At 40.2% G+C, this 19035-nt stretch overlaps 1 protein-coding gene and 1 long non-coding RNA gene across 2 annotated transcripts in view; one reads left to right on the top strand and one right to left on the bottom strand.

Moving 5' to 3' along the window:
* The window catches only part of LOC306985282, an 8297-nt gene extending 2348 nt beyond the window's left edge, over window positions 1-5949 (bottom strand). The window contains exons 1-2 of the long non-coding RNA XR_013794782.1: window positions 5855-5949; window positions 20-100 (exon numbers count right to left, since the gene is read on the bottom strand). This is a non-coding gene — a long non-coding RNA (uncharacterized lncRNA). The remainder of the gene's footprint in view (window positions 1-19; window positions 101-5854) is intronic.
* A 7528-nt stretch (window positions 5950-13477) lies between these two features.
* Window positions 13478-18212, top strand: cUnh4orf54 (chromosome Un C4orf54 homolog). Its single transcript, XM_079595197.1, has one exon. It carries the CDS (start codon window positions 13865-13867, stop codon window positions 18191-18193), a length of 4329 nt encoding a protein of 1442 aa, XP_079451323.1. The 5' UTR covers window positions 13478-13864; the 3' UTR covers window positions 18194-18212.
* Window positions 18213-19035: the final 823 nt, after the last annotated feature.

Below are 19035 nucleotides of genomic sequence, written 5' to 3'. Positions count from 1 at the left end.
TGTTTTAGCTTAGTCATACCTGGGCCTCTTTTCCAGACGTCTGTTTGACTTGACCTCTCTGCCGCCTCCTTGTGAAGGATTCTGGGTGGCAGCTCTGTCCCTGCAAAGGCATACAAATTAGCTTTTTCAAAAAAAATCAGATCGAGTTATGTAAAGAACAAAAGTAAGCAGACTTCAAAGTGACAGAGAAAAGAGGAGCGATGTGAAAAGGGGGAGTATCTTCTTCAGGCTTCATGAGAGGAGCCGATCACGGGCACGTCCAGCGTTCCCACATCACCGGGTTTGAGGATCTGATTATTATTTGATTATTTATTTCTTTACGTGTTTCAGCCCCCGATGTGGGCCGGGACACTTGGACTTGAGCCCAGTCCCAACCTGCTCTTTCATTGGGCCGGTGGAGGCTTTGTTCTCCTTGATGGAAGTTGGGCGGGCCAGTGACCCGTGACCCTCGGCCGGCCCACCCGGCTGTGTGTGAGAGTGCGCAGACACTCACAAAGCTGCGCTCGCTAAATCCTCCTCAGGGGAGGGACGGGGGCCCTGAGAGAAGCACCAAAAACACCACTTGTACACATAGACACAGTCTGGTTAAGTCTGGAGGTAGAGCTTTCTTCAAAAACACTTCACGGGTCGTGCGTTCGTCTGCAGTCTTATTAGCTTTGGTTAACTGTAAACTATCCAGAGTTACTCCACCCGAGTTCTGTGCATTTGGAACTGAATTTAGAATGTTTTTTTAAAATTCCATTTCAAATCCTGAATTTGAAAACGGGAATGCAAAAAACTTACTGACGTAGAATTAAGAGGAATGGAAATGCACAGTGACCATTTTAACTTGAAAAGAAAGGTTAATCCAGCCAAAAACTAAATGATGGCTTCTTGACAATTAAGGCTTGAATAAGTTTTAAAAGTTCAAAATAACTTTTAAAAAGATGTTAGGTCTTAATGTATACAGATATATCTGTTTGAAATGTCATTTATAATATATAAGTTTGGGGTCAGTAATATGTTTTAATGCTAATGAAAGTCACTAAGGCTACATTTATTTGATGATAAGTAAAGGGTAATAATGTGAAATAGTATTATAATTAAACAGTTTTTTAAAATATATGATGAAAATAGTTTTGTTGTGATACTTTTTTATTCAGAATTGTTTGATAAATAGAAATTTCAAAAGAACACAAATTTATTTGAGAGAAATTTGTAATTGTTTTTTTTTATAATACTGTTACTTCAATTAATTATTTGTCCAATTAATTATCAATTTATTCATTAATTACATGTATTTTTTTTTAAAATACTGTCCCCAAACTTTTGAATGGTAGTCTGTCTGTTTGGCTGCCTATCTATCTATCTATCTATCTATCTATCTATCTATCTATCTATCTATCTATCTATCTATCTATCTATCTATCTATCTATCTATCTATCTATCTATCTATCTATCTATCAACTATCTATCGTTGTATCTATCTATCTATCTATCTATCTATCTATCTATCTATCTATCTATCTATCTATCTATCTATCTATCTATCTATCTATCTATCTATCTATCTATCTATCGTTGTATCTATCTATCTATCTATCTATCTATCTGTTGTCATTCTGTTAATCAAAACTTGGCTTTTTTTGCACTTGCTTCTTGTTTATAACCCCATAATATTGATCACATTTAATACATTATCTATCTTTCTATATCTATCTATCTATCTATCTATCTATCTATCTATCTATCTATCTATCTATCTATCTATCTATCTATCTATCTATCTATCTATCTATCTATCTATCTATCTATCTATCGTTCAATCTATCTATCTATCTATCTATCTATCTATCTATCTATCTATCTATCTATCTATCTATCTATCTATCTATCTATCTGTTGTCATTCTGTTCATCAAAACTGGCTTTTTTTTTACACTTGCTTCTTGTTTACAACCCTATAATATTGATCGAATTTAATAAATTCAAAGAACCAATAGTTCTTTCCCAGTTCGGTGACATTTCATAGGTTTTAGTCAGAATATCATAATGTGATTCAGAAGTAATAAAGCTCAAACCTGCACCACAGATGTTGCATATTGGCAGAATGTAAGTGTATTACAGCAGAGTAACTTCATTATACATTTGGAGCCACAATCAAATGCAGAAAAGTGATAGACTATATAGCCCAATTGTTCAATTTGCTTCTTTCCAATATTTAGGAAGCAAAAAAAAGCAAGGTTCCTTTTTCATTCCAGGGATCCAGAAGGAACAATCTCTTCTTCTTGGATCCCACTCAAAGCTTTTTCCAGCAAGCTGACAAACGGGAGATCTCAAGCTCGCTCTCTCTTCTTATCCCCTCCTGCACAGAACAACACATTTGACAGGGAAAAGCCAAGCACTGCCAGCTACTCTATTGGGCGAGCTCGCTTCCTAATGAATTGAGGACATCTGCGCTTCTAGCCGGCGATGCATCAGATGAAAGTCGGAGGCTTGCCACCAAATGGAAGCAATCATTTCAACTGGAATCTGCTGGAAGGTACAATAATGTAGATGTGATGCAGTCTGTCTGTTGTGGGAGTGATATTTCCCAAGCATGAAAGGCTGACGAGGGCAAAACGGACAGAGGATGTTTCAGTTAAGCCGGTTTGACACGTGACATCAATCACTACCGTCCGTGGCCTCGCGCTCGCCGGTGTAAACGACTAGTTCAGTCTTATCTTCACCTCGACCAGGCTGATATATTTCATTACAAAGTCAAGCAAGAGCAAAGATTAAAGGAGGAATACAGTGGGATTCAATCATGTCAGAGATGCAACCTTTCTTGTCCTATCAGATCCACACGCGCTACTCGAGTTAAATGACTTGCCTTTAAATCAACGTTTAAACTAGCGCTATCATGATATAATTTCAAGACGATTTTATCTTGAGTTCATAAAGCAAGTGTAAGCATCCCTTTACATAAATAAGCAAATATTCAACCGAGAAAATGAAATTGTTGTTGTTCCCGAACTCATTCTTGTATTTGATTGAACTCATATTTGCGTAGCAATAACATTTTCATGGTCATTTTAGGTGTAGAATAAAGCTTATTTAAATAAATAAATGTGGGAATGTGCTGTTGTCATAAAATTATTCCAATCCAATGCCAAACGCTAGTTTCAGTCATGGAGGGATTTAAACGAGTGAATCCGGATTGTTCCGCGTTCTCATTGGTCGGTTTTTAATCCGTCAGCCAAAAGCAGAAAAATATAAACTAAATCAAAAAGTAAACCATAACTACACATTTTCAGGTTGTTTTAAAATAAAACAATTTGTGAAAACTCCTCCACATTTTCGACACATTTAGGCATAGCCTACATAAAATGCATTATGGATTAAAAATGGCATAAACAACATACAAGAAAAATTAGAGAATAATTTACATACTAATTTAACTAAATAAATCTACAAATAGGGTAGGAATTGTGCATACTAAATACTAAATCTACACCTGTCATGTTAATATTTATGTTTCATCTATAATTTCAGTCATGTCTACATGCATAAATGCATTGAGTTGCTGCCATATGTTTGGATGCCAGATATTCGTGTCAATGAGCAGTTGAACAGGTGTACCTAATGTGTACCTAACAAAGTGGCCTGTGTGTGTGTGTGTGTGTGTGTGTGTGTGTGTGTGTGTGTGTGTGTGTGTGTGTGTGTGTGGCCTATATATATACACAAATGGTCTCTGATTTAATCTATGCATGTTAGTAATCCTTTTTGACAGTCAGCATATTGATTGCGAGAGCGTAATGCTTCTAAAACTCCCCAGCATATGGAATTAATGCTGAGCTGGACAGTCGTTTTGAGCGCTTGAGCTCTGCGACTTGGCACAAAATGATATCGATCTCTTTTGTTTCAAGACTGTGTCCAAAAATAAACGTTGTTCCCAATCCCAACTGTCCTGTCACCTCCTACTGCCTCTCCGAAAAGCCACGAATCCACGATCTAATCAATAAGTATTGTTTAACAGAAGTTTGTCCAGCTATAAGTTCCAAACACACTAATCTGTTTTTATATACACATTTTTCTCTTTTTTTAAGAGCAAGATCAAGAAAACAGCCGTGATTTGCTTTATTGAGATGTAGTATCAATTTATAATTGTTATATTGTTTTATGAGGCAACTAAATAACATTAATCAATCAATGTGTGCAAGAGCAGATTATTAGTCTAGATCTGAGGCTCCTTGAGTCTGAATCTGTGTTCTCCTTAGAAAAGTGCTGAGTCATAGAGGAGATGTCACGTTACTCCAGCTTAGGTTAGCAGTTTACAGAGAGGAAGGGGGAAGAATATTCATCTTTCATCCGTCATTTGCTGAATAGGAGGACTGGCTTCAACAATCACAGAAAAAACTGTGTTAGTAGTAAATGTGGTTTCTTTGAAATGATTCAGAAAACAATACCTCAATGCTACAAAATCAGCAATGAAGAATGTTTACAGTGCATACAAAAGGTGTTTAGTCAAGCAAAATTTGATATTTTTTAGCAAGGGCACATTAAATTGATCAAAAGTGACATTTATAATGGTACAAAATAGTTATATTTCTTTTTACCTATCTTTTTGGTTATTACGCAAGTTATTTGGTTCATTTAGATTTAAAACCCCAGAAGTGATCATGATATTACTGTAGCAGGAACACATGTAGAAATTTCCATAATTAAAACACATGTAATATTCCTTCAGTTTTGAAGTACAGCTCACATTTGGCCATCTCAGAAGAAATTTGTTACCATGAATACAAGGTATCTTTATATCTCGTTTTCATTGGACATTTCGAGCCAAATCTCATCTCTAACAGATCATGTTATACATTGTAAATGTAATGAATTGCAATAGCAATAACAATAACCATGCGTTATTGGAAAGCGCTTCAGAAAACAGACATTTAAGAGTCTGGTAAACAAATGAATGTCAGTGAATGGTTATCGGGCAAGGAAATATGTTCTCAGTCTAATTAGTTCTAGAAGATGAGTCTGAGAGCTCGAAGCTTTTTGAAACCGGTCTGTTTGCTCATTCATTTAAAATTACTGTTGGACTATTAGATTATCTAATAGCACCTCAAGACTTGTTTTTATGAAAGGTGTCCAATCTAATCTATACATGCAGGCTTTTACAGTAAAGAGAAAAAAACCTAGCTTGCACAATGCCGCATTAAATTTCTCTTTTGACAAGAATGACTTCTCTAAAGGAGTTGCGGCTATTTCTATTTGCTGAGATAATGTAAAGCAAACGGTCAATTGTTTATTCTCTCAGTGGCTAACGTGTGTGACAAGGGATTTGTGGAGGCAACTGCAAGCCCCCAAATAAGATCTGCAAACACTTTTGACCTTAAACAAATGATTTCCTGAATAATGACAGTCTCCCACAAAACAAATGTTCTAGACAAAGAAGATTGAAAGAGGAAAGTCAGACTCTGGGCCCTGTAGACCTCTCTCCTCCACACCTGACCTCTACAATCTCAGCCCAAACCTGCACTGAGACAATGTTCCTGTCACGCAGAACAAGAGCCAATGTTCCCCAAACGACTGCTGAACATTCTGGCCTGCTGAGTGAGTCACATCGGGTCTTGTTGCTGACGACGGCAAATTCAGTAGAAGTACCTCTGAAAAAAGAGACTGTGGTAATAAAGTGGCCTGTTAGTTTGAAATTATGCAAATATATACACTCACCGGCCACAGTTCAACTGCAAAAAGGAATACTAACATGCATAGATCAGCATTAATCAGGCATAAGACATAAATCAGACATCCTTCATGAAAATAGTGCCCCCTATATGTATGTATGTTTTAGGGGTGCAACTGTACACTAACGTGGCAGTTCGGTACGTACCTCGGTATTGAAGTCACGGTTCGGTACAGCAGGGGAGAGAAAACTAAACATAAAATTGCTTCTTATTTCTTTTCTTTTTTTAAATTAAACATAAAATTGCTTCTTGATCTTATTTATTTCTTTTTAATTAAACTCTGTTTTTAAAAAAATGTGTCTCTGTGTCTAAATAAATTTTATTATAATAAAAAAAATCTAACTTAGCTAATGCTGTAAACTATATACTGTAGGGAGCCCTTACTTCCAAATTACTATTATAATCATAATAAATGCTACAATATACAACGGAGCTCAAATTATTAAATTTAGTTGCTATTTATTTTTATATAATAATAATCAACACTTAAATAAAAAACATGTAAATTTCACATAAGGCCGTTTTTGCATTAACTTCTAAAATAAAGTTAATTTTCGACTCCTATTCAATTTTGAAATATAATCATTTACACAGTGGCTGTCATAACTTGTTTTCATGACAAATTTATTTAAACATAGATTAAATAATCAAGATATTACTACAGGTTAAGTAAATATAATGGCTAATATAGTTCATACGAAATGCTTCTCTCTCTCTAGAGTACATTTTATAGCGAACTAACATGTCAACAATAAATGCCTGAGGTAAATGTAATGCTACCTGAGATATTATTCTCAAACTGTTTTATTGATATCTTTCCGCAAGTTGAAATGCTGGTTGAGATATGTAAACAAATCGAATCGATCATCATCTCTTCTTCTTCTGCGCTTTTTACTGTTATCAAACAGCGTTGCATTGCCCCGCGCGCCCCCTTCTGGATCGGAGGGTGGATCGCCTGTGACTGAATGTATTCGTCGTGCAAATGCATGCACCGAACCTTGACGTCCGTACCGTACGGTTTTAGACAAATACGCACCGTTACACCCAGCAGTGTGTAGTACGCTTATGTGTGTATGTAAATATAAGGCCGGTGTAACTGGCGCGATCACACCGTCCCCGCGTTTTAAATTGGACCGAGTTCTGTGGGTGAAAATGCCTTGTTGATGTCAGAGGTCAGAGGAGAAGATAGAATAGAAAGGTAACAGTTACTCAAATATCCACTCGTTACAACCGAGGTTTCAGAAGAGCTGCTGTTAGTATCTTTTAAAATGTAATTTATTCCTGTGATGCAAAGCTGAGTTTTCAGCATCATTAGCCTACTCCAGTCTTCAGTGTCACATGATCCTTCAGAAATCAATCTAATATGTTGATCTGGTGCTAAAAAAAAATATTTCTTATTATTATGAATATTTTAAAATGATTGAAAAGGATTATTGGAAACATTTGTGCTGCCTAATATGTTAGTAATTTTACATTAATAATTTTAAGGATAATTTGATTTCATAATGTTAAAACTGAAAACAGAACTGTATAATATTTCCAAATATTACTGTTTTACAGTATTTTTTGATCAAGCTAAATTTTTTTGAGAATGGTGAGCAGTAAATTATTTTGAAAACATTAAGAAATTGTATTCTAAACTTTTGACTATAGGCTATGTATAAGTGCTTGCTATCATCAAAATTTGGCGCTAATGGCAGGATCCATCCAATGAGAGCAACCTGGGGTCAAATGTCATGCTCAAGGCCACAAAACAATAAATAAATAAAATAAAAAGTTAGGTAAATTCCAGCATTTTATTGCTCGTGATTCACATTTATAAGATATCCATAAATGAGCTGTGACAGTGTTTGTAATATTCAGAATATTTGCCTCAGTAAATTTACTGTAATACACAATTTTGTGGGGAAAATGTATTAACAAGGTATACCAATCATTCAGTACCATCACTTTACAGTTGTAAACTACAGGGAAACAATCAAGGTATTTGAAGGAATATAAAATCCTTGACACTGACTGGCCTCTAGTGGTAACATGGGAACACTACATCTAACATCGGCCCACTGATGGACAATGTCCACAAATGTGTTTGATATAATCTCATCAGTTGATCAAGCTGCTATAGATACTGTGCATGCAGCTTTAATCTACAGTGTTACTTTAATTAAAAATATGATTTAAGTAACTAAATGTGCAGCTCATTCACAAAATATGGTATTCATTTATATTATTTATACGACTAGAGCCCAGTCATGCCCATGGCACATACTGATTTAAATAAATCTCGTACAATCTCTAAAAGCCAGAGAATATATTGCAATGATAAGTTATATTGCAATGATGCCATATGCAGTCAGCTGGAAGACTTCATTACTAAGAAAAATTACTTTTAATTATAAATATAATTCGTTCGTTCACTCGGATGTACTATGTTGCACAAGTGACCACTTCTTGCAAAACCCTTGCACGCCCCAAGCCCTTGATCACTTGTGAGTAAATAAAGAGCGAGCGCTGTCAGTTGCTCTTGTGACGTCACAATCTTGTTGCATTGTGGTCTATGGAGCTTCCTGAAGTGTACGGCCCTGTACGAAGCGGCCCTCGCGAGCCTCGCGAATGGAGACGTGAAATTGGGCACTTTCTGCTTCCCATAGTGACTTAATCTCAGATGAAGTGGATTAGATGCAATATTTGCAGCACACATGAGTAAAGGCCTGTTCACACCAAAAACTAACCATAAAGATATTGTCCACACCAGCGCACAATATCTTTCTTTTTGTTTGCTACAGTTTTGCCGTCTGTCACTTTAAATGCTCGAGTTAAAGCAGGATGGATTCTGGTTGGCTGTCAATGTTTTTATCATTCATCCGCTGGAAAAACTATATTGTTTAGCGAATACAACACCGACAGGCTGTTCGCGGAGGGGTCTTGAATCAGCCTGAAGGGGTTGTATTCGCTATAACAACCGCCTCGCTGTACATTATCCCGCTTATTACATGGCTACCTACCAAATAAATCAATAATTTGACAAAATATTGATTTAAAAAGGAGTTTATTGATTTAAAAACGATTGTATTGCTTCTGCTAAAGAAAATAGTCCGTTCGGTTAGAATCCTGCGTCCATGGCAACGCTCTGTTTTTCATGGCAACGGTCTGTTATCAAGAAATAACAGACCGCATTGTACATTAGAATTCAGCCAAGCCATGTAATAAATATATACATACTCACTATATTTAGAAAGATTTTTAGCACTATATCTTTATCGTTGTAGTTACTGTCCTTGCTGTGAATGGGCCTTTGTATCTGTTTGCAAGTGTGGTCGTTTTGCCAGCATTTTGGGGACCACAAAGGCCCTGTTTACACCTGGCATTAAGATGCGTTTTGGTCGATCGGATCACAAGTAGACGACGTTAAATACCGTGTAAACGGGTCTAAAACTTTTTGAGCTTGTCCACTTTTGACCACTTCCAGATGTAGTCGAAAACACATTCGACCAGATTACTTTCGTAGTGTGAACGCTCATGTGATCGATTGTGTTTGAACAGCCACAAAAGGCCGTCTACTCTCCGCTTACTGACTTAATGTGTAACATTATGAGAAGCACACTAGCCAGATGGGATTTAAGCTTTGTCAACTGGAGACCCAAGTTTGGTTTGAAGGTAAAAAAACGTACCAAGCACAATGTTCTCACCGTTCCTGATTTCTAACACGGACTATCAGAGCAGAAATGAAAGATGATGCTCTCTGTATGTTTTTCTGTCGTCTCCTTTCACTTTCATATGTAATTTAAATGAGCCTATTATGTCTATTAGATTAAAGATCTGAAATTTACCCGCCCATAAACCCTCTCCTCGAAGAAATCAGGACAGAAGTGTTAGAAAGCGGACAAAAGAGACGGATTAAAACACCAGGTGTAAACAGGAATGTGTCTCCCTCGTCTACTTGTGATCCGAGCGACCAAAACGCATCTTAACACCAGCTGTAAACAGGGCCTAAGCCAAAACCTTTTGGGACAAGTCCACAAGGGAAAAAAGCTTAATAAACATACTAAATAATGTCTTAATGAAAATGTGGAAAGGCTTGAGATAATGTCTGATAATCAGAGATGAAGCGTTCCTGCCATCACGTTGTGTTTCGATGACAGCTCTCTGTAAGAACACCCACAGGTCCAGCGTGCCTGGGCAGAACAGACTCTCCACGACGTCATATCTATTTCCGCTTTCAAGAAGATTATCACCAATGTGCTTTTTAATGCCACAGATTTAACTGGCAACAACTATGTGATCGACACTTTAAATATATTTGAAAAGTGCTTGCTGTTTACGTAGCAGCTAAAAGTGTCATTTATACGACACCTGATTGATGCATTAGATCTGAAGGCTGAAAGGTTAGACCGATTGACAGTTAACCCTTTAATGCTGTAAATTTGCTTTTAAAGACCTCGAGATATTCGGACAGCGGGCGCCCCGTCTCTCAGCTACTTAAAAGTTGTGAAATGTGACACTGAAAACTAGACCGGTCCGTTGACTTTACTATCGCAGACAGTGGCAGAAAGCGTTCGCTCCATATGGATCCTCATAGAGTTTCTGTGCAAACAAAGTCTCAGTTGCAAGCCGGACTTAATATAGTTCTCCAGACAACCGCTGCATTCTGGCAGGAAGGCTAACGTGCCATGAGTCGACCGCGTAAAACTTGCATAGTTATGAAAGGGAGTAAGGGACCACTGACAGACGGGGCAATAGATGGGCCAAAATTAAACTGAGTCGTTAGGGTGACTGCGGACCACTCCTAATAAATACAATCTTTTGGTAGTCGACTGCAAACATTAGACTTTGGTTCCTATGGAGAAACAACATACTATTTGTTTGTTTATTGATTGATTGCAAGTTATATTTAGCTAAATAATAGGTAGCGCTTTATGGTCCACTTTAAGCATTTTACTAACTATAAGTAACTTTGCAACTACTTCTACTAAGTCCACTAATACTCTAATGACTGCTAGTTGACATGCAGGTGCAAAGTTACTTATAGTCAGTATAATGTCTAAAGTGGACCATCAAAATAAAATATAACCAAACAATAATGTTTAAAATAAATGTTACTTGTCATGTCAAATTCAGCCAAACAGCTCTTCAGGGGGCTAATTTAGTCATCTTAAATATAAAATATGAGTGAATAATTGACTTTACCGTATCTGGTTCATTCATGTGTTACCACTAGAACTAAATGTTTAAGTTACCATAATAATGTTGGGTTAAAAATATCCCAACGAGTAACCCAACTATGGGGTGGTATAGCACCTTCCCAACTGTGGGTTATTTTAACCCAATGCATTGGGTTAAAAGCATCAATATGCATAACCCAACGGCCGGGTTAAAAAAAAAAAAAAACACATGTTTTACTGTGTGCAGACAAAACATTTTTAAAGTATAATTTTTTTTACAGATAACAAGGGCGTCATGAAAGGCTAATGATAATTCATACCAGAGAGGCCTTGACTTACCTTCAACACTAATTCTCACTATCATTGACATCAATTTACAGGACAAGCTGGAAAGCCCCTGAGACTGTACGGGTGAATGATGAATGACTGTACAGATGGTCAAACACTCAGAGTTATCAGTGAAATACTTATCTAAGATCTCACCCCACCTGATAAACCCTTAATACTGCCGCTGTGAACTGAGTCACTCGCTGGTATACACAAGATGTCTTATACCAACATTAAGAGCTGACAGCTTTAAAAGAGGTCCTTATATTGTATGTTTTCAGAAACACTGTGCGGACGGATCATGAAGAAGCTCTTGATTAAGACACTGCAGTCCAATCATAACTCACAGTGCACTTCTGTTAAGCAAGAGAAATTGGCTGTGAATATAAGCTGTATTCGGGTGTGTCTAACTAATCAGCTCTAAACTGTGTGAACTGCCATTTGGTGATTAATAGATGACATGATTTAACACCTGGTGGATTAATACGGCCGCTGAATGTAACTGTATCTGAACACACTTGAGCAGACAGGAGCCATTTAAATAGCACACTAAAATTACCCTGTTTGTGTGTGTGTGTGTGTGTGTGTGTGTGTGTGTGTGTGTGTGTGTGTGTGTGTGTGTGTGTGTGTGTGTGTGTGTGTGTGTGTGTGTGTGTTCTCATGTAACAAACACAACATGAAAAACGGTATAGAATGAAATATATAATAACAATAACTCAAATATTCCTTCATAACATCCTGCTTAATACCATATCACATCTTGGCGGCTGGTTCTGAATTGGTAATGAAGGATCTTTAGTACTTTAAACTGGGTCAGATCTCAGACTCAGTCTGTCTTTATGGTGGTCTTCTCATTCAGCCTACAGTTGCTGAAGGAATGCAACATGATATACCAGTCTAAAACATTTGCTAGTCTTTACAGGTCTCCTGCAGGCCTATGTACTGCACAAACAAAGCACAAAACATCCTTAAATCCTTATAATGGAGTAACATAAATGTGGAGAATATATATATATATATATATATATATATATATATAATTATTTGTTTTGATGTGCAGTGCTTAAGGTTACAAAAGTTATGCTCCGTTTAGTTTTAATTTTCACTGTGTTCTGTTCCTGTTTTGCCTGCCTTAGTTCAATAAAATAAAATTAGTTTAAATTAAAAAATATATATATAATTTTTATTTATTTATTTATTTTTATTTATTTATTATTTCAACTAAATCTATTGTTTGCAGCACAAGACATTGTTTTACACAGAAATACAAATATTATATATATCGCCTATATATACTCAAGAAATCCTTTTATTGTGAAGCATTTGCTCAAATACTATCAGATTAAATGATGTGTGGTAAACGTGTGAAAGATGCATGCAAATAAGTTCTTATACCAATAGGTAATAAGTTAGATATAAATTCTCAGTGTGAATTCAAACACTGACTTTAAATAAAATAGGCTACCAAAATTGTACACAAAGCATGTCATGCTAAAACAGAAATGTAAACACTTTTGGCCTCTAACCCCTATAACAACAACAACTATTCACAGTACATACAAGTCCTTATTCGTTGCCCAAGTCTACTTAATTAAATATTCATGCGAGGCCACGCCCACTTGCGCAATGTACGGATAGGCAACTCATTTTTTTCTGAATCACTTTATTTAATTGACAAATTCATTCAAACAGAGAGAAAAAAATATGTGTTAAACATCACATTGTTGTTTATTTAAATGTAAAAACAAACAAACCTGCTTCCGAGGAATGAACAAATGACGTATTGTCTACTGCAAAGGCGCTGTCCGCCGCTGTGGTGCTGACCTTGCTCCAAAACGCACGTTTTAAGCATTTCCAGGGAATAGGCTAATTGTGGGAAAACGAGATTGTTTTATAAGAAGTTAGAGACGTCCTTAACTAAATATAGCCTAACTACGCAACACTTTACCAACTCTTCCACTATTTACTTTGGCAGCGCACTCTATTCAACTGCATTGCCTCATCAATGACTGAATCCTTCTCATATCCGTCATGCTATCTCCATTTAGAGCGTCAACCTTTCCAACACATGACTGAGACTGAGAGTGATTATATGGCTGTGACATATATTTCTATAGTTGGGTTAAGGCGGTGACACGTCTAAAGCGCGCATTGTTGAGCGGGAAGCTTAAGGAGGATTCATTTTTAGCACAAATGTTGTGTCGGGGGGAGCCAGCCTTGTCTGCAGTATGTAACAAAACACGCTGAACATAACATCCTCGTTCTAAAATAGCCGATTTCGCATTTCGTCATCTGCTCTAAATTTGCAGTCATACGCATTTTAAGTGACAGCGCGCAACACAACAGGCTGTGTCATGGAGGTCAGTCTCCGTTTGTCGTCGGGTAAACGCCTCCCATAGCATTATTACGGGAATGTGCATGGCATATTCTAGGAGAAAGTACAGCAGGGCGAGAGTAGTGTCGTTTCTCTCACTGAAAGGAGGTCGCGTGAACGTCTGGCGCGCGTCTGGAATGACGTTCTCGAGTGCCGCGCTCTCAACTGTGGGCGAGGAAGGCAGAGCAGAGCCACAACTCCACTAGGATTGGACAACGGGCAGTGCAGTGGTGATTCCTGGGGACTGGTGTCTCTCCTAAAAGAAAACTACGGCTTCATCACCAATAAAGCATATGGCAGCTTCGGAGAAAACGCTCATTTACCGGGAAGACACCGATCCGTTTAAGAACTTGCTTTCCAAACGGGACATGCGCCTGATAAGCGCACAAGAAGAGTCAAATTATGTGGATCTGAACGACCTGCTGGAACTGAAACTGGATGATACCAAAACCGTGAAAGTAACATATACTGGAGACTCGAGTCAACTGGAAATAATTAAAAGTATTAGTGGCATGAGCGATTCACAAGGAGAGCATGAACCTTCCACTGAAAAAATACACGAATCTACTCAAAATAAATGCGCACTGGAGGAATGCGCGGAGAAGTCGAGCTCTTTTGAAACAGAAACTTCGGAAACACCACAAGCTGATCAAACGGACTGTATCGAAAAGACGGAGGAAAAGCCTAAATCCCCAAATTTGGAGACGCAGAGCATAGGAAACGATAACAATGAACAATACAATGAAGTTTATCTGAGCAGCAAAAGTGAATCGGACGATGAGGCCACTGTGGTGCTTTCGGATCACGACACGCGCGAAGACGAGTCCCACTATATCACAACCCACGAAATAGAGCTTTTGGAGTTGGACCATGATGTGGATTACGACTTTGAGACGGGATCAAGCTGGGATCTCGAGGACGATCTCCAGGTCTACTCGTTTGTCGATTATGCCTCTTTTGACAGTGATGAAACGATAGGGGCAAAAGAAGTGAGTGTGAAAAGCAACCAGGCTAATACGAGCGGAGCAGTGGTCAGCAGTGAGCCTGAAAGCAATCTCTGTGACGCGGACAAATGTGCCAGCTCAGATGAGGGCCTGTCAAAAAAGCAAAATACAACCGGGCAGATTCACCTGTCAATCAAAGCCACTTCCCGCGCTGTGAATGAGCTACGCAACATCCAAGATCACGAAAAAGACAAAAGTCGCTATGTTTTGAGAGGAGTGGATGCAAAAGGCGACAAAGCGTGTGATAACGCAAAGTGTTTCATTGCTGTGCCAGGGCGCTTGCACTTTGGCAGCAAATTGAAAAGCAAAGATGTGAACGAGTATTCCAGCGGTGCGTCCAGCGCGGTGAGCGAGCTGGACGACGCCGATAAGGAAGTGCGCAATCTCACTGCCAGGGCGTTCAAAAGTTTGGCGTATCCATATTTCGATGCCATCAACTTTAGCACCTCAAGTGAGTCTTCTGCTTCAGAGCATGGGCTGGGAATCAACAGCTGGTCGACGTTTGTTGACCTAAAGTATGGCAAGGGGCGAGATCAAAACTTAGTCGCGCATAAGGGCTCCACACCCAAATTCCATTTCGCCCAAAACAGGGACGGTAAGGGGATAACAGGCTTGACGCTGACCAGCATGCGAGCGCCCCCCGTCGAGATATTTGCTCTGAACGGCAATTTAGTCGGCCACAAAAACGCATCGTCCACCACTAAAAAGATTGAGCTCATGGGGAAGTTCTCACAGGGGCAAAGTGGCCTCATAAGACTGACCGAAACGCTCAATTTTCGATGCAATGTCAAATCCGGCCAGTCTGTAAACGAAAGCGCTGGAGGATCACGTTCCACAGATGAAGTTACACACACCTTGCCAAACGCTCAAGGGAGCGAGGCAAGCAAGCGATCCTGCAATGCAGGTGAAACCATGGAAGACACACACAAGAAAGCAGTATTCGCTTCGAGTCTCCTCAAAAATGTAATTTCTAAGAAAATGCAGTTCGAGCAAGAGCGCAAAATGGAGAGGGGCGAGATATGCGAGGCGCACCACGCGCCCTCTCCGTGCTTCGCGATGCACGAGCACGAGAAAGCGGCCAAGAAAAATTCCAAAGGGCTGCAAAGGCAAAGCTCGAAATTCTCAGAAGCCGATTCCGACTTCACGATCGTCAGCGTGGACGATCTGGGCGACATAGTAGACGGCAATTCAAGCGATGCCAAAGACGACGGGCGCAATGAGGAGACTTTGACGAGTGCATCAGAAACCAATTTAGAGTCGGCGAATGATACTAAAAAAGGAGCATTCGAAGCATCCAAAAGCACGCTGCTTCGAAGCCAAAATAGCGCGTTCAGATCGTGGAGGGACGGCGAGCTAGAGTTTCGAAAGGAACATAAAAACGTCAAAACTCTTGAGGGGAAACCGCTACGCGAGTGTCCCGGGGAAACCAACTTCTGCGTCGATTCAGCGAGCGGCAAGCACACTAAAATGTCACATTTATTTGTGCCAAGCATACAGCTTCCGTCATCGGAGAGGGACCTTAGGAAACCACCGCCGAATGTGAGTTATTCCACGCGCAATCGAGGAGAAAGCGGAGCTTTAAAGTGGCGCTCGAACACACTTTATGTGACAGACGCGACGCGCAGCGCTGTGACATCGAAGTCGCCCGAAATCAAAATAAGTCTGCGGAGTGTACGGGACAACAAAAGCGACCCGTTCAATATCGCCAAGCTGCTGACTCCCAATTTGGGCTGTAAGACAGCTGAGGACACCAGATGCCAAGCGCTCGCCACGGCTTTCAAGGGTGAGTCCTCTGACAAAGTGCCTCACTTTATAGTCAGAGACATTAGAGAGAACAAGGGCAAACTACAGACCCCCATTCACCAGGTTAGAGACGTGCGTAAATTGGTTAAGAGCTCGTATCACTTTGTGTCTTTAGATAACAACGACAACAAATCTAGCTACTCGACTTCTGATGGAGAGCAGAAGACATTAAAGCAGAGTCCTTATCTGAACTCAGCCTCTCTTTCACCCATAGTGATTAAATGCCAGTCTGTGAATACAAATAGCAATGTAAAGCAATCTGGAGATTTAATAGACCCCCCCAAGAGACGGTTTCCAGAGGATATAGTTGAGGCTGACAGGTCCTCTCCTCACGTTGCTGTAGCCAACAGGCTGGCAAAACAAGAGGTCCCAACCGGATTAAAGGTTGAGACGAGCACAAGAAAGCAAGATAAAACAAGCGACGCCAGCGAGAAAAAAACCGAACCCAAGATGGCCAACCAAGCCGCTTTGGAAAAATTGCAAGCTGCAGTCAAAACAATGGAGCAACTGTATGTTTTTGACAAGAATGAGTGGAAGAGAAAAAAAGAACCTCGGCCGTTAACAGACAGCCACGTGCTCTCGCTCATCTCCGGCGAGAAACACACTGGAGAGGAACTGGAAAGCTATTCTCCTGCGGACAGTTTGCAAAGACGAGATTCAAACTCCAACCTAATCGAGGCGCCCCCTAAAAAAGACGACAAGTCATCATCGGCCACTCACGAGCGAAACGGCCCTAAAGCGCTCACAGGAACGCCATGTAAGAACATAACCAAGAAGCCAGTAACCCCAAAGACGCCACAAACACACGTTGCATCACCGGCATCTTTGAGCTCCAAGGCCTTGACACCCAAATCTCCAAAACCACCCATTTCCTTGAAGATATCTCACCCGAAGCGTGTGCTAGAAGAGCGGGAGAGGCCGAACGGAAGTGAGACTGAGTTCGCCCCCCTGCAGTTCACTTCCACAGCAGATTCGGAGAGCTACCTAACCATCCCCGTGAAGCCTCGCGCCACGTCCGCAGCCGGGCTGAGCAAATCCGCTGTTTATGCAATCCCACCCGGAGGAGGTAAAACCCAAACGGCCAGTCCGCCGTCTTACCTGGCTCGCAGTGACATCAGAAGCCACCCGTCACCAAAACGCTCATCGTTTGTCATGGAGGCAAGGTCCCCGGATACCCCGACCGCCACTTTTTACCACACACCCCTGCCTGTCACGATGCAAACTGCTCAGCCTCAACTCATTTGCTTCTCTCCTTCAGTTCAACCCTCCCCCATCCCGACAGAGCACTTCCACACGACCCAAAGAAAGATGCTGCTGGATCCCACCACTGGAAGCTACTACTTGGTGGACACTCCGGTGCAACCGGCCACCAGGCGTCTGTTTGACCCGGAAACCGGGCAGTATGTGGACGTCCCCATGCCACAGCAGCCGCCCATGACCCCCGTCCCACTTCCGATGTCCCCTCTCGCCCTCGGCCCGGGAGCTTATGGCCATACCTACATGTTTTACCCGGGATACATGCCAACCACGATGATCCCCACACGCACTATTCAGTCCCAGCTCTCTATGCAGTCCGAAGCAGATGACGGGGATAAATCGCATCCGCACATGGGACAGCAGGAGGAACGAGTTTATATGGAGAGCCCTTACTATATGCCATCGGGGAAGTCGTCACAAACAGCACATGTGGCTCAACATGTTCCCGCCACCAGCAAGCAGCCTGTCATCAGCATCACCTCCCAGCAAGGCCCGAGGATCATCGCTCCCCCCTCCTTCGACGGCACCACCATGAGCTTCGTGGTGGAGCATCGGTAAAGTCCCGCTCACCTGCAGCGTAAGTGCAAATTCAATATTTCTGCATCGTACTTGCATGCATTGAATGTTTTTCATAATGGTAAGGGCTGAATCATAATCATACACTGTTCGTTCGTTGGCCAGAGGAGAACTGGCCCCCGACTGAGCCTGGTTTCTCCCAAGGCTTTTTCTCCATTCCATTCTGGAATTCTCCATTCTGGCTCCTGATGGAGTTTAGTTTCCCTGCCACTGTCGCCTCTTTCGCCTTTGTCCCCTTAGTTAGGGACATTTACATGTTAATATTCAACAATATGATTGATCCGCCTGCATTGACAGCATTATATGAGAATCGAACTGAGCTGGACAATGACATCATGGTTTTCTCCAGAGCGGCTATATATATATATATATAAAGAAATTAAATTAATATTTTTTTATATATAATTCAAAAATGAACCATCACTGAACTTACTTAAGCTGGACTGTGACTCTATTTTCTTCTAGAAACAAACTTTGTTCCATTATTTTCCTGTTTTCTCTGTAAAACTGCTTTACTAATCTCTATTGTAAAAAGCGCTATATAAATAAAGGTGACTTGACTTCAAAATAAATTCTAAATAATCTTATGAAATACAAGATCGGCAATGTCTTCCTTTCTAGCTACACAACATGTCTTTGCCAAGATCTTGAAGATGTTTTCAGTTTGATTTCTTCACGCCATCTCAAAGACGTGAGATATGTCGCCATTGTTTTGTTATAGTTCAGGAGCACATTGTAGCTTTGTGGAATACGCTTTTCTAAGTTAATACTTAGATATTTTTGATTTACAGTATATACTTAAATAATTCAAGCAGACACTGTCT

Source organism: Phoxinus phoxinus, assembly GCF_949152265.1.
Source record: "Phoxinus phoxinus genome assembly, chromosome: 2".
In the NCBI taxonomy this organism is placed as follows: domain Eukaryota; kingdom Metazoa; phylum Chordata; class Actinopteri; order Cypriniformes; family Leuciscidae; genus Phoxinus; species Phoxinus phoxinus.
The sequence above is the reverse complement of the archived record's forward strand: the minus strand, read 5'-3'. Positions and strand labels throughout refer to the sequence as shown.

Excerpts from the sequence above, each read along its gene's own strand:
- cUnh4orf54 (XM_079595197.1), top strand. The coding sequence starts at position 13,865 with ATGGCAGCTTCGGAGAAAACGCTCATTTACCGGGAAGACACCGATCCG.